The sequence below is a fragment of the Maniola hyperantus genome, chromosome 5 (genome assembly GCF_902806685.2).
Source record: "Maniola hyperantus chromosome 5, iAphHyp1.2, whole genome shotgun sequence".
Taxonomy (NCBI): domain Eukaryota; kingdom Metazoa; phylum Arthropoda; class Insecta; order Lepidoptera; family Nymphalidae; genus Maniola; species Maniola hyperantus.
Window position 1 is genome coordinate 1,036,111 of NC_048540.1, and position 17,574 is coordinate 1,053,684.

General features: G+C 38.5%; 1 protein-coding gene across 1 annotated transcript in view; it reads right to left on the reverse strand.

Annotated features, from left to right (window-relative positions):
- LOC117982469 (protein vein-like) overlaps positions 1 to 16,817 on the reverse strand; it is a 116,311-nt gene extending 99,494 nt beyond the window's left edge. The window contains exon 1 of the mRNA XM_034968825.2: positions 16,345 to 16,817. Coding sequence (XP_034824716.1) covers positions 16,345 to 16,759 — 415 coding nt within the window. The 5' untranslated portion in view covers positions 16,760 to 16,817. The remainder of the gene's footprint in view (positions 1 to 16,344) is intronic.
- Between the last annotated feature and the right edge of the window lie 757 nt (positions 16,818 to 17,574).

Genomic DNA, 17,574 nt, shown 5'->3' on the forward strand with positions numbered 1-17,574 from the left:
AAATGAATAAAATAAAATAAATATAATTTTGACATAATATGTATATACTTGACAATATAATTGATTATTTGGTAGCTAGCCCATATTGACATTGTTCTGAGGAGGTTTTAAGTGTTCTGATTGATTTATGTATTATTTAATTTATTATTGTGACAAAATTCTATATAATATATATATACATATTTTTTTGTAAAATAAGCAAATTTAAAATAATAATTAAAAATTACATAAAATAATTCTAAAACATAATATTGCATGCCTTAGTATATAAGGTATTTGGCTGTACTTACCACACTGTATGACTAAGAACCATTGTAAACCCAAATAAGCAATAAATAATTTGATTTGATTTGATTTAAAAAAACAATTTTTGAAATTATTACTATTTATACTCACAAACTTACTAAATTATGTACAATATACCATACGAATTTTGGTTCTAAATCTTCACCACACAAATAATTACTTATTAACCGACTTCAAAAAAAAGGAGGAGGTTCTCAATTCGTATGTTCCCCGATTACTCGAAAACGCCTGGACCGATTTTGAAAATTCTTTTTTGTTTGAAAGGGTATACTTCAAAGTTGGTCCCATTTCAATTTGGTGAAGATCTGATGAACATCTTCGAAGATAGATACTGGAACTCCTCAACGGATAAGAGTAAATTGCTCGCGATCAGTGTAATAGCTTAGTAAACAGTAGATTTTTAACCAGTTATAGCATAATTCCATGGGGCCACTAAAAATTGTGAAATAAATTTTTTTTACAAAAAAAATAAAAACCGACTTCGTTACACAAACACACACACACACTAAAAATTGAAAAATAATTTAATTTATTACCGATTATATTATGTATACAAGAGTTAATATAGTTCCATAATAATATTTTTTGGGGTCGGTGCCAATGAGGTGCCATTGTGGAGTCCCATAAAAATATGAAGTCTAGACGATTCGCGCAGCTAAAGCTAATTGGCACCGGCACCAAAAAGTATTATTATGGAACTATATTAACTCTTGTATACATAATATAATCGGTAATAAATTAAATTATTTTTCAATTTTTAGTGTTTGTGTAATTTTATTAATAATAATATAACGGTTATAGCCATTAATCCGAAAAATATGTATGGAAGTGCCAATGAAAAAGGGATAATTTAATAAATAACTTATACAATACATATGTAAGACGCATTATACGCAGGACACGTCGCGCGTAGATCGACACCGCCAGATCGGGCGCAATGGCGCCAAAGCCTTATGAGGAGGACGTTTTTCTATTGATTCGAAAATTAATCATTAAATCTCTATATGCCTGTGTGATAGGTCATCAGTCTTAGCTTATCACTACTACGACTAAGACTATAAATCTACAATATAAAAATCACCAAATCTGTTGGTCATCGCAAATCTCGAGAACCGCTGAACCGATTTCGTTAATTCTTTTTTTATAATATTCCATGAAGTACGAGGATAGTTCTTACGGAGAGAAAAATTTAATTCAACCTCCCCCTCAATTTTCTAAACTCTACCCGAGCGAAGCCGGGGCGGTTCAGCTAGTAAATAAATAAATAAATAAAATCTTTTTATTCAAAGCAACTATGGCTCAATTTGTTAGTAGACAGACTCACTTAAAAACTAATGTTAGTAACTAGTACTATAATTGTGGCAAAAAGACAGTTTAATTTACATTATTGTAAATGTGGCCTCACCAACAAATCAGCTATGATCAAAGTCTTCGAACAGTGCATGTTGCCAGTGATGATATACGGATCTTAAACATGGACACTATGGGCACACGAGTAATTTTTTTTTTTTAATGATTTATTTGTTTTAAAAGGTCTTTTTAAAACTGTGCCAGGGACCCTGAAGTAAGTTTGCAAAACCTGTATCTCTATATCCCTCTATGGGCCTCATAAGATAGCTCAGAGTCACTCAGAGGCCGATGGAGAGAGCTATGCTTGGAGTTCCTGTACGTGATCAAATCAGATATGAGCAGATCCATAGAAGAACCGAGAACGACATAGCTCAACGGCTTTCAGAGCTGAATGATCTGATGCAATATACGGGGTAGTACGCGACAGGTCGAGATGGCAATCGGGGTGGGGACGCCCCCCATACCTGCACTGTGCGGGCGAGCGCGGGTAACATGCTGGTGTGCTAGGCATCCCCCTGCCTCATACCCCGATTACCATCTCGACCTGTCGCGATCAGTGGACATTAATAGAGACCGTTACCCTAATTTCAGCATGTTTAAATGTGTTATCAGAATTATAGACCACTAGCTATTTCTAGTGACTTTTCCTACGTAGTTGTTAAGATCTCATTAGAATTTCACAAAATACATAGGGTCTAAATTATAAAAAAACCTAAATATAAAAGTCTCGTTTCTAGACCTTACGTTGAAATGTCGCAGACAGCCAGTTTCTCCTTTTATATACATAAGTATACAAATTAGATCTTACCGATAATAAATCATTCATGTGATTTAATTTAATTAAATCATTACTTATTTATGTTTGTCGGCAAATATCACACGGAACCTTCAACGTTAAGTTAAGACGTCCTTCTTTTCGGAAGGTCGGGGGTTCGATCCTGGACACGCACCTCTAACTTTTCAAAGTTATATGCGTTTTAAGCAATTAAATATCAATTGCTTTAACGGTGAAGGCAAACATCGCAAGGAAACTTGCATGCCTGAGGGTTCTCCAAAATGTTTTCGAAGGTGACTGCCAATACGAACTGGGCCGGCGTGGTGGACTATGGCCCAAGCCCTTCTCATTCTGAGAGGAGACCCGTGCTCGGTACCTAATGGGCCGGCGATATGGGTTGATCATAACGAAGATTGCTGTGAGCAATAAGGCCGCCTTTGCATACAATTATTTTTTAGTTTTAGTTTTTTGTAATAGTTATGTAATATTTTTTGTGTGCAATAAAGTATTTCTATCTATCTATCTATCTAAGATATAAACACACATAATAATACTATGGTAGACTGTATATGTATAGATATCTATGTATAGTAGGTAGGTATACCTAAGTAGGTACATATTATATTCATTCACCCGTCCTCAGTAGTGTCCCCCTTCCTCAGTAGTGAGTCGGCGATGGGTTCTTGATGATGATGATAGTGAATCATCGATGTAATTCAATTAAATCATTAATTATTATGGTTATCAGTTATCAGCAAATGACACGGTAACTACAGTAAATACGGACTTGACCTAAAAGCGAATTGGGATAAAGTCCAACATTACGGGGCCACTTTCTTTAAGGCTACGTTATAATCGGTAGACATTTTCACTTATTCGACCGCGCCTACCAATTAATTCTAAATGTCATTGGAATCAGGGTTTTTTTCGTTTGCCTTAAGTGTAAAGGGCAAGGCGAAAAGCGGGTCAAGAATTTCGAGACATGGGATTCCACCAATGGCATTACACTGGTACCCTTCTTGTACCATTGGTTTTGAAGACCTCCCTGGCGCAGTGGTCTTATTAGTGGGGGGTCCTGGGTTCGATTCCTGACAGGAATTTGGAATTTTTTAATTCGGGGTTTGGAATTTTAATTTCTAAATTTCTGGTCTGGTCTGGTTTATCACCGTACGGCAAAGCAGTGCTGCCAAGCGATTTAGCGTTCCGTACGATGCCGTGTAGAAAATAGAAACCAAAGGGGCATGGGTTTATTAAAAAACTGCCATACCTCTTTTAGGTTAGCCCGTTTCCATCTTAGACTGCATCGTCATTTGCCACCAGGTGAGATTGCAGTCAAGAGCTAACATTTATCTGAATAAAAAAAACTAAAATAAAAATAGATATATTACGTTTATTATTACATGGCATAATAATAAATTCGTGCTCGATGATAAGACAGAAGGATATGAATACTAGCCAAGTGCGAGTCGGGCCTCGCTGTTTTAGGGTTCCGCACCGACCTAATTATGTTTTGGTTACAGCTTACAAACTACTTTATGAATTGTTGTTTTCAGTGTTTTCTGATTAAATTTTTAATACAATTTAGTAGTTAGTACAGTTTAGTTTGTACCATACACATTTGTTTGTTTTGGCGGATTTTAGTAAATTTAGCTTTTTGTTCTTTGAACAACATTTAATTTAAAGTTACGCGTGCTTCTGTTCAACATTTAATTTTTTCTATAGATTAAATTATTTCATTCTTTCTCTGTTGCTTATCTAAATGTGACTGACTGCCTGATCTATCAACGCACAGCTCAAACTACTGGACGGATCGGGCTGTAATGTGGCATGCAGATAGCTATTACGACGTAGACATCCGCTAAGAAAGGATTTTTGAAAATTCAACCCCTAAGGGGGTAAAATAGGGGTTCGAAATTTGTGTAGTCTACGCGGACGAAATCGCGGGCATAAGCTAGTGTCACATAAATGTTTACCGCTTCCGCTTATGCCTTTTACCGTCGTCCTCGACATTTTGCGAGTGGTCCTAAAGATCGAACGGTCAGCGGTCAACAGTTACGCAATATGTCCTCCGCGGGTTATCATTTGCGTTCATTACCTTTATGACGGAGAAATTAGAGTGATAAAGGTCCGTGATAAGGTCTCGAAGATTTATGTGGCCCATTGGTTTTGATAGGGTTGCCCAAAAAGTGAGATTACTTCGATAATTTTTTGTGAAAGATAACTCGGTACCCTCATTCCGAACATTGTCTTAATTACTTGACTTTTGGGTCCACCAATCACAAGCATTCTCCCTTGTCCCCCGCCAACATTTTTTATTTTCATGCAAAATCTTGTACAGTACGCGGTCAAAAGTAATGTACATCGACCTTTAGAAGGAGATAGCAGATTTGTAGAGCGTTTTCCCTGTCGTTGAGACCGACAAAATGTCCTATAGGTATGAGTGACAGAGACAATGCTCTACAAAGCCGAAATGTCATTCTAAAGGCCGATATACATCACTTTCGGCCGGGTACTGTATATGCGTAGGTATACTCTTGAGGTGATTTATTTTGCAAACAACCTTAGATTTTTGCCACCTATTTTAATGATATCCTTATTAATATTATGGTCATGACATAATGTGAAATATCAATAAATTGTCAAAGCGGGTTACAATAATCGTCGCATGCGGTAGGGCGCGGGCGGAGCGGCGCGCGCGCATTAGCCGACCACACGCACCTGTCGCCTGATGAGCGGGCCCCTGTCCCCTTCACACGGACGGAACTTGCAAAAACCAACGGTGCTTTCTGATGGGCCTTTAATATAACATTTGTGTATATTTTATTTACTAATTATGGAACCTTTCGTGTTGATTTATAAATTTTAGGATTTGGCACTCGAAAGGTGGCCATGGTACTGATTCTGTAGGGGTATAAGATTGTACGTCTCATCAACGTTGAAGTTTTTGAGAGTCAAAACACTTTAGCGTTAAAGTAAAAATGAGGTCCATTTTACTTTAACGCTGAAGTGCCTTCAATTCAAGTCAAAAATTCAACACCACTGAGACATAAGGGGGAAAATCTGGAAACCGTGAATTTAGACGTGTAATTGACATCACACAAAAAAAATTAAATTGTGGTCATGAACAAATATTGCATTTTTGCAAGTGGGGTATCATATGAAAGAGCTTTACCTGTGCATTCTAAAACAGATTTTTATTTATTTTTATGCATCATAGTTTTTGTTCATTATCGTACAAAATGTCGAAAAAATACGTCTGTAGTAAGGAACCCACCGTGCGCGAGGCTGACTCGCACTTGGCCGGTTTTTTTTAAATGTCCAAAGTGGTTGTTTTTCTGTGGTTTAACTATTGCCGAGTATTTTTATCCCTTTTAAGTCCTTATATGTCATGGATATAATAATTATATGCAAAGCAAACTCGCGTGGACTATTTTAGTCTACTATTTTCGTCCGTCAATCGATGTTGGCACAGCAACAACCGAATCTAAAGAATCGCACTGCATTTTCCTGACACCTAGCTCATACCTATGACTCAGGCCATTATTTATAGAGCAGACTACTTACTCGTAAAATCTCGAGCCAGGGAAAGAAGAAAAAAATTTCACACTACACGTACTATTGATTTAGTGTAAGCTATTTGTGTTTCGAAAATATGCGAGCATGGCTCATCATACCCGCTCAAATGTTTTAGAAATTGGCAATAAACAAATCTATGGCGGCAACCAAAATTATGAATATTTTAATGATTATTCTGCAATGAAGTTTGAAATGAAGTAAAATGTCTAAGTATTAAATACATACATAATATTTATTATAAGTCATAATATGAAAAATATTTTTTTCATATTAGGTATGAAACTATGAACGAAACAGTTTTTGGGAATTTCAATGTCTACAAAGTAGAAACATTCTAAACAGCATTATATTTTTGTCATACATTTACTGCGGTCATAGTCTAGTGGTGGGCTCCGGGTTTGATCCTGGGCACGCACCGCTAATTGTTTGTAACTGTTGTATCTGCAATAAAAAATACTTTAATAATGAAGGAAAACATTATGAGGAAATCTGTGTGTGTGAGTTCGCCTTAATGTTTTCAAAGGTGTGTGAAGTCTGACAATCCACACTTGGTAGTCTGTCACTATCAACGTAGTGGTCTAAACCTACAACCTTCATATTCTGAGAATAACCATGCCCAATAGTGGGACACCGAGGCGATAAGTTAAGATGATAAATCCCTGGGAATGCCAATCTGTGTGTCTATTATAAGTACATAAAGTATAAAGTATATATCATAGATAGTTGTTTAAAACATATTAATAAAAAACCGGCCAAGTGCGAGTCAGGCTCGCGCAATGAGGTTTCCGTACTACAGTCGTATTATTTCGACATTTTGCAGGATAATTCAAAAACTTATGATACATAAAAATAAATAAAAATCTGTTTTAGAATGCACAGTTAAAAAGACCTTTCACAATATGATACCCTTCTTGATATGCCTAGTTATTTACTTAGAATATTGAAACTACTAATTATTAGTTCATGACCACAATTAAATTTTTTTTGTGTGATGTAAGCCTAAATTCACGGTTTTCAGATTTTTCCCCAAATGTCACCTATAAGATCTACCTACCTGCCAAATTTCATGATTCTAGGTCAACGGGAAGTACCCTGTAGGTTTCTTGACAGACAGACGGACAGACAGACAGACAACAAAGTGATCCTATAAAGGTTTCGTTTTTTCCTTTTGAGGTACGGAACCCTAAAAAAAAATAATTACAATGGAAATGTTACCATACAATTTCATTGTCCATCAATAGACACTAGTTCCTTCGCGCGACTATTTGAAATGCATTTTTTTGTTTCACACTAACCTTGTTATAATATTATTAACGACTACATTAATTCGCTAGTATGTTTTTTTTCATATAATAGGTACAATCATACTCATTAAGTATGGGAAAAGAATTATATTTGCATGAAATTAAAACTACGTGTGATTTAGTATTATTATTTGGAAAATTATAAATTAAACTGACGGAAATTATAAAATCTTATCTAAATAGTGTCTGTTTCATTACAGAAGCCAATAAAATTTCAATAAGCTGTGATAGCCTAGTGGTTAGGACGTCCGCCTTCTAGTTGGAATTCGGGGGTTCGTTCCCGGGCACGGACCTCTAACTTTTCGAAGTTATGTGCGTTTTAATAAATTAAATATCACTTGCCTTACCGGTGAAGGAAAACATCGTGAGGAAACCTGCATGCCTGAGAGTTCTCCATAATGTTCTCAAAGGTGTGTGAAGTCTACCAATCCGCACATGGCCAGCGTGGTAGACTACGGCCAAAACCCTTCTCAGTTTGAGAGGAGACCCGTGCTCTGTAGTGAGCCGGCGATGGGTTGATCATGATGATGATGATGATGAAAATTTCAATGGCGACTTGCCATCGTTTTAAATATTTGTTTTGAGTATGTACCTACAGTACGCGGCCGAAAGTAATGTACATCGACCTTTAGAAGGAGATAGCAGATTTGTAGAGCGTTGCCTCTGTCGTTGTGATCGACAAAACGTCATATACGTATGAGTGATAGAGACAACGCTCTACAAATCCGAAATATCATTCTAAAGGCCGATGTACATTACTTTCTGCCCCGTACTGTACTTTTAGGTGCAATTTTAATACAGACCATCTCTACAAAGTATGCACCTTTTTCTTTTAAAATCATTTTAAATATTAAAACACTTTTATAATGAATAGAAGAAGCTCTCCTGTCTCCTACCGCCCGCCCTCAAACGTGTACAGAAGATGTCGTAAATATAAGAAAAGCTCTCTTATTAAAACCGCCCGCCCTCAAACTTCTACAGTCCTCGTGAATAGAAAGAAAAGCTTGCGTTGAGCTTTGCGTAACAAGCAAAGAGATCATATTCTATTAGACTTTAGAGTACGTATTCATATTCGATTTTCTTTACTACACTCAAAAGTCATCAGCACAGACAAGTCTTCAGATTTAATATAAAAATGTGACACTTTACAGTTTATTTTAGTGAGTTTTATAGTAACGCGGGGCGGGCAGACTCGCCCGTGCTTCTATCGACACGAACATATTAAAATACCGGAGCCAAGTTAGTGTCGACTGAGAATTTCACTAAAAATATATGAGAGTTCAAAAATTAATCACCCATTTGTAGGTACTATGGGTACCATAATGTCCCCTCACACTCACAGATTAGCCATAAGCGCGGGAGATATTACCTATAGTGCTCAAAGTGTGTGCGCAAACATAAGCGCACTCTCTTCCCTCACTCTCGTAACCTAATTGGACGGCAATCCGACACAGCCGGAGAGAGATCAGGCGCAGGACCGACGGCTTTAGGCACTACGTGATATAGAGGCACGAGGTCAGAGGAAGTCTCGTTTTGACCCTGAATCTACGAAATGCCAAATATTAGGCTGTAGTGACGTAAATAAAGAAAAAAGTAATCAAAGAAAATTAGGCTATCTGAGTCAAATCTTTAAAAATTTCATCATCATCATCAATCGCTAGAAATCCACTGCTGGACATAGATCTCTTGCAGAGACTTCCACACACCACATGCTTGCGCCGCCTTGATCCAGCGGCTCCCTGCGACTCGTCTGATATCGTCCGTCCACCTAGTGGGGGGTCTTCCAACACTGCGTCTTCCGGTGCGAGGTCGCCATTACAGCACCTTGGGACCACAACGTGTATCGGTTTTACAAGCTATGTGCCCTGCCCATTGCCACTTCAGCTTCGCAACCCAACCAGAGATTTAGAAATTATAAAATTGCAAATCCCTGCCGGGAGTCGAGCCTGGGACCTCCCACTAATAGGACCACCAGGACTAGGGAGGTCGTAGACGGTTACTAAGCGGTGTACAGTGTATTCTATAAGTTCGATAGCCTGATAGCACAAAATCCATATAATGAACAAACGGGAGGCAATGAATCGAGACTGTATTATAGCGCTCACGGATGCACGCGTTAGGCGCAAGGACGTCGATACCCGGCCGCCATTGTCCGCTGCCAGCCATCGATGTCCACTTCCCATGGCCCATTGGACATAGACGAGTTTTTTTAGTGTTCCGTACGCAAAGGTCGAAATGGAGATGGGCAGGACATGTCTGTAAGACCACAGATAACGCTACTATATTTATTCACACTTCACAAAATTCAAACCCCTCTTTACCCCTTATAGCTATCTGCATGCCAAATTTCAGCTCGATCGGTCCAGTGGTTTGAACTGTGCGTTGATAGATTAGTCAGTCAGTCAGCTTTTCCTTTTATATATAAAAATTTAGAATATATATTTGGCAGGTAGGTAGGTCTTATAACTGGCTTTAGGGGAAAAATCTGAAAACCGTGAATTTGTGGTCACATCACATAAAAAAAATTAAATTGTGGTCACGAACTTCACATTAGTATTTTCAATTATCAAAGTAAGATAACTATATCAAGTGGGGTATCATATGAAAGGGCTTCACTTGTGGATTTTAAAACAGTTTTTTTTATTTTATGAATCATAGTTGATGATTTGATTTATCGCGCAAAATGTCGACAATATACGACTGTAATACGGAACCCTCGGTGTGCGAGTCTGACTCGCACTTGGCCGGTTTTTTAAACATATTCAGGAAATAACACGTTGTGTTCACATCCGCGGTAGGCTCTAATACATAGGAATACCGGTACGAATCTAACTTTTGGGCATAAAGGCTAACGCTATGTCAACAAAGTTACTCAGGAAATACGAGTCTTTTTCCGGGATAAAAAGAAGAATATGTCACACTCCCAGGTCTTCAATAATTAATCCACGCATAATCATGTCAATCCTTTGCTCCGTTGCCAACCAACAAACGAACCAACCAACAGACTTTCCCATTTATAATAACTACTAGTGACCGCTCGCGGCTTCGCTTTCGTCCATCTCATTCCATGTTTAAATTATAAAGAGAAGCTCTGTGCTAAATTTTAACTTTCTAGGTCCAAGTTGATCAGTCAATCATTCAGTCGCGGGCATCAGCAAGTTTTATAATATGGGTGAGGATTAAAAAAAAATTAAAAAAAAATGCGAGCTGAATAATTTTTGTAAATCAATTTCTTTACCTGCTCGTGTAAGTGCTTTCGAGCATGTCAATATAAAAAATAAAATTTCGAAATGAAGTCATTAAAATTCTTACGTCCGAAAGAAACTTTTGGTTTAAATGCAACAAATTGAAACGAACTCGAGCTTTAAAGTTCACACAATGGCGCAAGTGAAAATTTATTCAAAAGAAAGTGATGCATATAAGATAAAGCTGGGTGAGATTACGATAAAGTGGAGTAAAATGAAGCCATATAAGATATAACAGCCTACGTTAATATATCAAATAGTACAGTAAGGGTTATGCTACACGAACGAACCGACGCGCCGCAGCAATCCACTTGTAAATCGTTGCAGTCTCGATCAAACTAGTTAAGTACGGTTTCCGCTATTTTCTCAATTCAATCATTGTATGTTTTATTTCTGTTTTTTGTATGTCTGTTACGCGATTATTCTGCAATTTTTTTTACTTACTCAGGAACTCAGTCACTCAGGAATAATGTAGCTTTTTACTGTTGAAAGAATTTTCAAAATCGGTTCAGTAGTTCTAGAGATTACCCGAAACAAACAAACTTACAAACATTACCTCTTTATAATATTAGTGAATATGAATACACGAGTTATGCAATCGGGGTATGAGGCGGGGGGACGCCCTGTACACCCGCACGTCACCCGCCTCACCCGCACTAGGTTAGTGCGGGGGGTGTGCGGGGCACTCACATTCCGATTGCCAGCTGGACCTGTCGCGTGTATAGTTCTATAACAATTTTTTTGGAGTTGGTGCCAATTAGCCGCTTGAATCGTCTACTCTTCATATTTTACGTCTGATATATTTAAATGCCCATTAGATTATCTATGCGAGGGTGGCAGCTCCAAAACTTCATTAAAGTTTTCTGCAACGGTTCATGAGCGAATTATAATTTTATATTATTTGTAATTATAGCCTCAATAGCTCAACGGGTAATGGAGTGGACTGAAACCGAAAGGTCGACGGTTCCAACCCCGCCCGTTGCACTATTATCGTAGCTACTCCTAGCACAAGCTTGACGCTTAGTTGGAGAGGAAAGGGGAATATTAGTCATTTAACATGGCTAATATTCTTTAAAAAAAAATATTGCCGCGGCGGTAGAACCTACCGTGTGTCCTAGCACTAATAGGACAGTAAAGTCGGCAGAGCGCGTCGACTATAATGGCGAGCCGGCTACCCGTGACGCCATTACGAAATAAAAGCATTTAATAAGACGCCGTGTGACTCCTCCACGAAGGTCGACTGCACCTATGATAATGTTTGTATTACAATTTACAATTGTTAAAATTAATTATTAAGACATAGTAAAACTAGAAATAGGTACCTACTTTACATATCTCAGACACGGCTTTACTCACGTGTTTTAGTTGATGTTAGCCGGACTAGTTTCGTACCCATCCGGGGTCCTTTTTCAAAGGGAGTCAGTTCCCAATCAAACCCCGGATGGGTTCGAAACTAGTCGGGCTAACGTCGACTAAAGCCGAGTGTGAGATATGTAGAATGGAAATCACTCACGATAGTTTAAACGCTAAAAAAGGTACCTACTCTGTCTGAAAAGTAAAAACTAAATGGTCTGTCAAGCTAATTGGTGTCTACTATTCGACTATGTGTTGACTCTACGTGATCATAATACGGATCCGAGATATGGACCTCATAAGAAAGCTCAGAATCACTCAGCGGGCCAGGAGAGAGCTTTGCCTGTAGATTCTCTACTTGATCAAATCAGAAATGAGCAGATCCGTAAGCGAACCAGAGTAACCGACATAGCTCAGACCGTTTGGTGAAGCTGAAGTGGCAATGAAACCGATAGACACTGAGGTCCCAAGGAGCAAGAAAGGTGATCTTGTACTGGAAAGCGCAGTGTTAGAAGACCTCTCACTAAGTGGGTAGGCAGCATCAAACTAGTTGCAGGGAGGCACTGAATTCAGGCGGTGGCGCAAGACCGTGGCGTGTAGAAGACCCTATAAGAGACCTTGTTTAGGAGTGTCAACACTGCTTCTCCACTAGAATTCTACGTTTCGAAGTCAAACTCACCGATAAAATATAAATGCAAGCCAATTATTTGGTCGTCAATTATTATATTTTAACGTATTTGTTTTTGATAGAAAGTAAAAGACATTGAAATTCTTACTTATAAAATCAGTAAATTAAGAGTTATTTACTAATCGCAATCAGTTACAATATTACAATATTATCTACATTACTAAAAATAGCTGCTTAATATTATGCGTTATTTAAAGCGAAAACAATAATAGCTTGAGAACTAAATTATAGATACCACAAATATACCTATTTTACAAATAGGAAAATAAATTAGTTGCGTATATTTTTTAAACTTATTATGTTACAAAAACTAACTGCTTATAATAATTAATAATGATATGCAAATTAATATAAACAAAATTGACTTAATTGACAAAAGACACTTCCAAAATAACATAACTATATTATTACTAGTATTAAAAACAGAAGCACTAAAAACGTGTTAAAATGAATGAGTAGTGGGTAGTATTTTTTTATCTCACCTAAAGCAAAAAAAAATCTTGTAAAGAAAGATACCATGAAGGTACCTAATTACAAAGTATTGTTAGGATACTTTTTTATCGTAACTAATCCATTATTATCAAACAAAATCGCAGCGGTCTACGACCAAATCAGTGATGACTTATGACTAATCTGCGAATTAGTAACACCAGAGTTTGTTGACTGCCGAATTAAATGCCACTTGACGAGTTGACGAGCTATTATTATTGAGTACCTATTCGATAGACAACAATGCTAAATATTCGAAGATTGTAAACACACCTAAAGAAATGAAAGAAACATAAACAAATAAAATCGAAAGGCGTCGAGATCTTTTGAAGATCGCTTAGAATCGATTCTAAAAGTTTTGATAATATATTCTCTTTGCTCTGCTACGCACTGATTTGTTAGATCTCACAAGGGTATTTATTGTATGGCAGATTGTGTGATATTGTAAGGTTTATGTATCTCAAGTTTAAAGTAATGATATCTTTGACTTGGTTAACGATTATTATCAGATTGAAGTTGTACCTAATAACTAATACTGACGGATTAACGTACTCTCCAAAACAAGGAGAGTAAATAAAAAATTCGGACCTCCAGAGTTGTGTACGTATGTTTCTCAAGTTTAAAATAATTATATCTTGGACTCTTGGTTATCGATTATTATCAGATTGAAGTTGTACCTAATAACCAATACTGATGGATTAACGTACTCTGCAAAACAAGGAAAGTAAACAAAAAATTTGGACCTCGTTGTGTATGAAAGCAAAATTCGTTAAATGATCAGCCATCGGGATTAAAGCCGATAAAAGCTGTATACAAAAAGTTTTGACGAATTGTATGGCTAGTACAAACTACAAAGTGGATCAAACCGAAGCAGATTTACAAGCCAATAATGAGTGGAACATTAACAAAGGAAAAAACGATGGATAGCATCCAGATAGATAAACATTTTGAACAACCGAACATCGAACGTAAACATTGCGGTAAGCGCCACCCTTCTACCGAACATGCTTTGCTTATGAGCAATTGAAACTTTAAAGAACTTTATTTTTTGAAAATTTTATGTATGAGCATAAAAACATCAATAAGTTAAAAAAAATTGAATTGACTTTCATGATGTACCTAAATACTAAAAGTAAAAATGCTCGCGTCTAGACTAAGTATACTTAGCAATTTATTTTTGTAATAAGCTTCCAGCAGATATATCGCAGATGGCTCTCAACAAGTTCAAAATTTTCATAAAACGAAAATTATTGAAAAATCCTAATAAGTATTATCTTACAATTTCCACAATTAGAATAAATGGTTTGAGTTTGAAATAAAGCTAGACACAGTATAGTCGACTACAATGGGAGAATATTTTTAGAACTTATTTGCTCATTTTATAGCTAGTGGGAAAATCATCTACATTTTTGGAGTAATACAATGGATTCATCCAAAGCTGTTACGATTAATACAAGATTTCAAAATATCAATCCAGTTGAGTTTATAATCTTATCTAATCACATGTATAATGTTTAGAGCGAATTGGAATACCCAAAAAAACACTAAACTCTTAGAAAAAACCGATAAAGCCACTGAACGATTACGGGTTTCGTTAACTAATCTTAGATTGCATCTATCGCGTGAGTTTCGCGGATCGCGGAGGCGTTTAGATGAGTTCAGATCAGTAGTCGGTGACGTCATGACACGCTCCAGTTCATGCCTGTCGGTGCCCGTCTGTCAAATCTACCGTGACGATCTCTTACGTGAACCCTGCGATCAGTTTTTTGACACTTGCACCGATATTTCCGGACCGTCTTAACTTTCTACTGTTGGACGTTTGTCATTATTAAAATTATCTGGCTCAGTGTCGAATAGATCGATACTTTCATTCATGCTCTTCCATTTTTCACGTATCTAACGAGGTTTCGCTTTTGTAGTAACGATCTTTGAGTTATATTTACATTTTATCTTTAGAATGGTTAACAGTAAAATAATAAACTTATCTATTCCAGTACCGTAAAAGCATTTTGTCTTAAAAAGGTTCAACTATGTTGATAATTAAAATTTTACCAGCGGTTAAATACGCGTTGCCGTTATTATCTCTACCGCTCAATTTTTTGCTTACTTAACCATTTGGGCTCGAGTAATTTTCTTAATTTATTCTTGATATCTCTTCTCAATTAATTTCTTTGAAACGTGCGTCCTTACGGTATATTTTTCTTTGTGGAAACGTTTCGTTGCGTTCCCAGTTTATTTTTTAAGTAGCGTTGATTTACATTCTGTTTTGTGGAGAGTTCAGCGAGCAATTGCCACGAGTTCAAAGCTTCTTTTAGATCATGTGCTGATGTCTAAAAAATTTTTTCAGATTAAATCTATGGATGAAATATAACAAGTGCAGTGCGACAATACTTCCGTATTTAGTCGACGTAAGCCCGACTAGTTTCGAACCCATCCGGGTTCCTTTTTCACAGGGAAAATTTATACTTATAATAGAAATCATTTACGATAGTTTAAACGCTGAAATAATATAATAATTAAGATTGAATTTGTTCAAGATGCTTAGAATTAGTTTTAATAAATATTTGGCAGATTATCATCCTGAAATTCACTATTTTAAAATTGCTTTTTAAACAAAAACTGGAGACTATAGGAGGAAGAAACATAAGCTATTAGTTACAATGTGAGAATGAAATAAAGATCTATTCAATTCTCAATATCATAGCGTTAGTTTGAAACGAATTGTATGTTTCCTTATGCATCTGACCGTTTATGAAGGGTGCATAAATGAGGTAAGTGTGCATTTAGTGGCTATGTTTTGCTACACTGGCCACGCTCGACTATTTACACTGCACCTAAAATGGATTCCTAATGGCTACTTGTTCGTACGATACACCTGCCACAGCATATTTGTTAGCAGCACATTTTATTGGTATCTTTAACCGTAATGATATGTTTCGCATTGTGCAGTCTGCTCGCCTGTAGTTCCGAGGTTCGAGCGCGGTTGTAATTTTAGCTGCGGGGAAGTCTTCTGTGTCTATTAAAATATCGCGAATTATGGTAGACTCGTTATCGGTGTCTACGATCGTTGCGTCGAATAATCGCTCCCTGTCGAAAGCTCCTTCAACTTCTTCAACTGTGATGACTCTTAATGATGACTTCAACTTAATTCTTAAACTAAGCATGCAACAGCACAGAAGACCCTGGGAATCGACGCACGTGGTCGTACCGTTGCCGCGAGGAGTGGAGTCCATGCACTACAAAACACAAAGCACTCACTGTAGCCGGGCCGGTAGACGGCGCGGATCCTCCGCATCAACTTGGCGGTCCGGCGCAGCGGCGGGCCCAGCGCCACGGCGGCGTGGCCCTGTCGCTCCGCGAACACGATATAGTTCTTTCTGTTCTGCAGCGGCACTTCGAAGCGGCCGGCGCACTCCTGCGCCTCGCGCGGCAGGCGCAGGCGCAGCACGGCGTCCTCGCGCGGCCAGCGGCCCTGGCGGCGCAGCACGCGGCGCACCTGCACGGTGGCGGCGTCGCGCGCCAGCGACTGCACGCGCGCCTCGAAGGCGGCGGGGGCTCGGTAGGCGCGCCAGGCGACGTCCGCCCGCTCGCAGTAGAGGCGGCGCGGCGCCGCCAGGCAGCCCGCGAGGCACAGCAGGGCCCAGCAAAACGCCGCGCGCCCGCACGTCTTCATCGCGCCATCGCAGCGCTCGCGCGTCGCTCACTCGTGCGACCCTCGCACGTCGGCAGCCGGCGCGCGACTGGCCCGCCGCCGGACCCTCCGCGGCTCCGGCCCGCGCCCCGCCTACCCGAAATAGTCAACCCGCCGCCGCCGCCGCCGCGCGAGGCACGCGCCACGCGCCGATTTACCCACTGGTGATTAATTCGCAGCTCCGATGTGATTAGCGACGGGATAGCGCCTGCCGCCGGCTCGCTCCACGGTCCTTCTGCCCCTGCGGGCGCACCGCCACCCGGAGGATGCCGCGCGGGAACTGGTTACGAGGGCTAAACTTTCAAGCTTAGATTATACAAAGCTTTCAAGTTGTAGACGCATTTCCCTAAATACAAGTCCGTACTACGAATTTTCATCACCTTTGAGATCATTATGCAGAACCCTAGGCATGCAGGTTTCCTCATAATGTTCTCCCAAAAAAATGTTCCTTATAAAAAAATCCTTTACAGAGGTATGTTTATGATTACAGACCCGAGCGCGTTTGGAACCCTAGCTTTAGTTTTAAGTTTGCGTAAAAATTATCACCACTATATCTTACACATCCAACAACTGACAATCAAAAAGTGTAATTTATTACCTATTTTTAACAAAATATTTGATTTGATTATGTACGTAAGCTTTTCTCCCAAAAATTACCAGCTAGAACTAGCAATAAAGGTAGGGAAAATGGGCTATTTATTGGTACTTATATGATAATATAGTGATATAGATCCATGTAGGTACTTACATTGATCAAGAGTCAAAACAATGGGAGATAGCATTACTTTGGAGTATGG